General features: G+C 45.3%; 1 protein-coding gene across 2 annotated transcripts in view; it reads right to left on the bottom strand.

The window, feature by feature from the left end:
- The window catches only part of LOC110327672 (glutathione S-transferase A4), a 51,257-nt gene that overhangs the window by 33,045 nt on the left and 14,652 nt on the right, over positions 1-3,560 (bottom strand). The window contains exons 6-7 of one of the 2 annotated variants that reach the window (XM_021206799.2): positions 3,276-3,407; positions 1,838-2,129 (exon numbers count right to left, since the gene is read on the bottom strand). In XM_021206799.2, the coding sequence (XP_021062458.1) occupies positions 2,007-2,129; positions 3,276-3,407 (255 nt within the window). In that variant the 3' untranslated portion in view covers positions 1,838-2,006. Of the gene's footprint in view, positions 1-1,837; positions 2,130-3,275; positions 3,408-3,560 lie in introns of those variants that run through there. The other variant, XM_029543691.1, reaches the window with a different exon arrangement.

Here is a 3,560-nt window from a genome sequence, read left to right as displayed (position 1 = left end):
ACTGCTCTTCCAAAGGTGCAGAGTTCAAATCTCAGCAACCACATGGTGGCTCACAACCATCCTTAACAAGATCTGACTTCCTCTTCTGGAGAGTGTCTGAAGACAGCTACAGTGTACTTACATATAATAAATACATCTTTAAAAAAAAAAAAAAAGGCTGAGCAAGTCAGTATGCAGCACCCCCTCCATGGCCTCTGCATCAGCTCCTGCCTCCGGTTCCTGTCCTGACTTTCTTCAGTGATAGACTATGGATGTGGAAGCATAAGCCAAAGAAATCCTTCCTCCCCATCTTGATTTTTTAGTCATGGCACTTCATTGGTAAGACAGGAACCAATGGTAGTGACAGAATTGCCATGCCAGTACCTTTTCAGATAGAACTGTTCCAAACCCCATCCCATATAGTCATGTCAATTCAGTACCTCTATTCTTCTCTCTGTCCAAAACCCTGACTCTAACAGTGGAGGAATGAAAGCGGGGCCTCAAAAGCTCCCTACTGCTACTTCTGAGATTCACAGACAGATAATGGGTTTTCTGAGGTTCACTTTTCCTTAGAGACCAATAATATAACTCCTGAGGGTTTGGTTGAGGCTCTGCTCAACATACAGGCAGTGGAGCCAAAGATAGCCACAAAGGAAGAACAGGAGGTGCAAGTGGTCCTTGGCTTACGGTGGCTGGAAGTATATCATTGGCAAGATGAGGAAAGGGATTCGAACCCAGGAAAGTAATTGCTTTATGTATTCATTACCTATAGCAAAAGCTGATGACTACAGAATACCACTCTGGGGGAAGGGGCCCAGGTTCTCATGGACCAGGGTGGGATATGCAGCCCATCATCTGAAGAAAGGAGGGGGGATTGAGTGGAACAGGGTGTAACATTAGTGCAGTCTTGTTCCTTGGTGTCCCTACAGAAATGGAACAAAATCCAACTCATTAAGTTATTTCACAAGAAAAGGCACGATACACATCAGAAGTTGACAGGACAGGGGTCTGGTAAGATGCTCGACAGGTTGAGGTCCTTGCCCACAAGCCCATCAACCAGAGTCCAACCCTCAAGGTGACTTCCAAAAGTTGTCCTCGACTTCCATATGCACTCTGTTGTCATGTGCGTGCATGCATACATGCGGGCACATGCACACGTGCACGCACACCCACAACAAACAAACAAATGTAATTTTTAAGAACAGACAGGCTGTCCTAGGAGGAGTTTGGAGCTGGCAATCACATTTTGCAAACCACTGGCAGGAGCTGTCTCTAGACCAGAAGCCACCAAGTCACAGTAACATCCCCACCTCTTTTCCCATCAGATGAACCCTGTGTGGGGTCCAGCTTTAACGTATGACTTGGGAACATAGTAGTAACATTTAAAGAAAGCACGTCAAGGCTCAGGATGCTTCTGTTCAGCCTGAATAAGGAACTATTCACGGGTTTTGTGTTGGTCCCGCTGGTCTCTAGGAATGTCTAGGCAAAGCAAAACCTGAGCTTCCGTGGCTCTTGTTGCTGGAAGAGGACTGTCTGATGTGCTAGGTGTTTTTCTTTAATAGGGTTTCAGAGTAGTGTCCCAGACGGTCCTTCTGCTCCCCTTCAGCATCGCAAGTTCTCAGAAGCCAGTGTAGACACTGAAGGGATCCTCTGCTCCTAAATCACCACCTGCAACCTAGTTACGGTCCTGACACGCTTATACAGACACACTTTAGCTCAATGTCCTGAATACATATGACTGTCGTCTGTCTGCCTGTCTGTCTACCACTTCTTCACAAGGGACTCTAGTTTCGTGACATTTGTAGACTGTCATCCACAGCCAACAAGCTTAAAACAAAACAAACACCTCTCCAACGAGAATAGTTTTTCACTGTATTTAATTGGCATTTGTCATTGTGGGCAATGGTTTTATTGTTCGAAGATCTTCACTCCTGGGATCTATACCTTGCTTCTGGAATGCTCAGCAGCTGGTCTATGGCGACGCTGCCATTGGAACCTTGCAGGAGCCACCTTAAAGCACGCTGCCACTAGAACTTCAGGACAGTCCTGACCACCTCTACATAGGGGCCATCTGGAGGAGGTTTCCTCTGACTTCCGGGTTGCAGGAACTTCTTAATTGTAGGAATGTTGCTGATTCTTGTCTTAAATGCCTGAAACCAGAAACAGTGACGTGAGGGGCCCAGCAGCTGTCACAACCATTAGGAAATCAGGATTTTGCCCTTAAAGGAGGTGATTTTCCTGCAGAATATTCTCACTATGCTTTTCCATCCTTATCTTTCTTCTCCCGGGTCCTCCCACATCCTCACTCATTCAACACCACACCTCCCTTCTCTCTCTCTCTCTCTCTCTCTCTCTCTCTCTCTCTCTCTCTCTCTCTCAAACAAAAGGCAAATAAAAGTCAAACAAACAGGAATAAAACAAGAAGAACAAACTAACAAATAAAAGAAAAAACCGTAAAAAATAGCAGGAGAAATGTATATACATGCAGACAAACACGCGTGTGTGCACACACAAACAAAACTCATAAAACCTCAAAATCAGAAACATAATATATAGACAAAAGACCAGTAAGGGGGCACAGATAAAGCAATATGAGACCAAAACAAAACAAAACTCCAAAAATACCATTGAGTTTTGTGTTGGCCATCTATTGCTGAGCATGGAGTCTGCTCTTGAATGTGGTTTATATTTCCAGCTCGACTAATTAGAAGAAAACTAATTAGAAACGCTGTTCTTAACAGACAAAGCCTAGCGGTTTTCTCTGAGAGAAATGTGAGGAGCTGGAGCAAGGGCCAAGTAAGTGTGGCAATCACGGGATTCTTCCCCACAAGCTGGGGTGATGTGACCAAAAGATGGCCCAGCATCAGGGCCACTAGAAGCAGCAGCATCCCATAGGAGCCAGGAGGGAAGAACAAAAGATTAACATTCTTGATTCAGTCAGTAAAAATGTTCAGAGTGCTGAAAGAAAGCCCTGAATATTCTGATAGTTTTGCAATCATCAGGGACTGAACTAAGGCCTCATGCATGCCGGTCATGTGTTTAACTGTGAGCTATGCGCCCAGGCAGTTTAAATGTTCATATTGGAACCTCAAGTCCCCATTTTCCCATCATATAAAGTTTCATTCCCTGACAGACCCTATGGTGTAAGCGAGAACAAAGGACCGGAGTGACGGTAACAACGCTTTATGAGACGGTTTCCCTTAAGTTCTAAGTTCAGCTTCGAGGCGGGTATCACTGCAGGCTTTGTTCCAGCTGCATCTTCCTGGGCTAGGTGTCCACGCCCAACAGCATCCTACCTGCAGCAGAGGGAAGTCGGACAGCACAGGGGCATTGAGTTCTTCCACCATCAAAATGGCTTCTAGGAGCTGGATGTCTGCCCAACTGAGTTGGTTGCCAACGAGAAAAGCCTCTCCATGGTCTTTTAAAATCTACAGAAAAGAAAAAACATAATTTAATGGAAGTTATGATTATTTGCCTATCTGTATTCTTGTCCTGAGAGGTTCACTGAAGCGCTCTCTCTCTCTCTCTCTCTCTCTCTCTCTCTCTCTCTCTCTGTGTGTGTGTGTGTGTGTGTGTGTGTG

The sequence above is a fragment of the Mus pahari genome, chromosome 10 (genome assembly GCF_900095145.1).
Source record: "Mus pahari chromosome 10, PAHARI_EIJ_v1.1, whole genome shotgun sequence".
Lineage (NCBI taxonomy): Eukaryota > Metazoa > Chordata > Mammalia > Rodentia > Muridae > Mus > Mus pahari.
The sequence above is the reverse complement of the archived record's forward strand: the minus strand, read 5'-3'. Positions and strand labels throughout refer to the sequence as shown.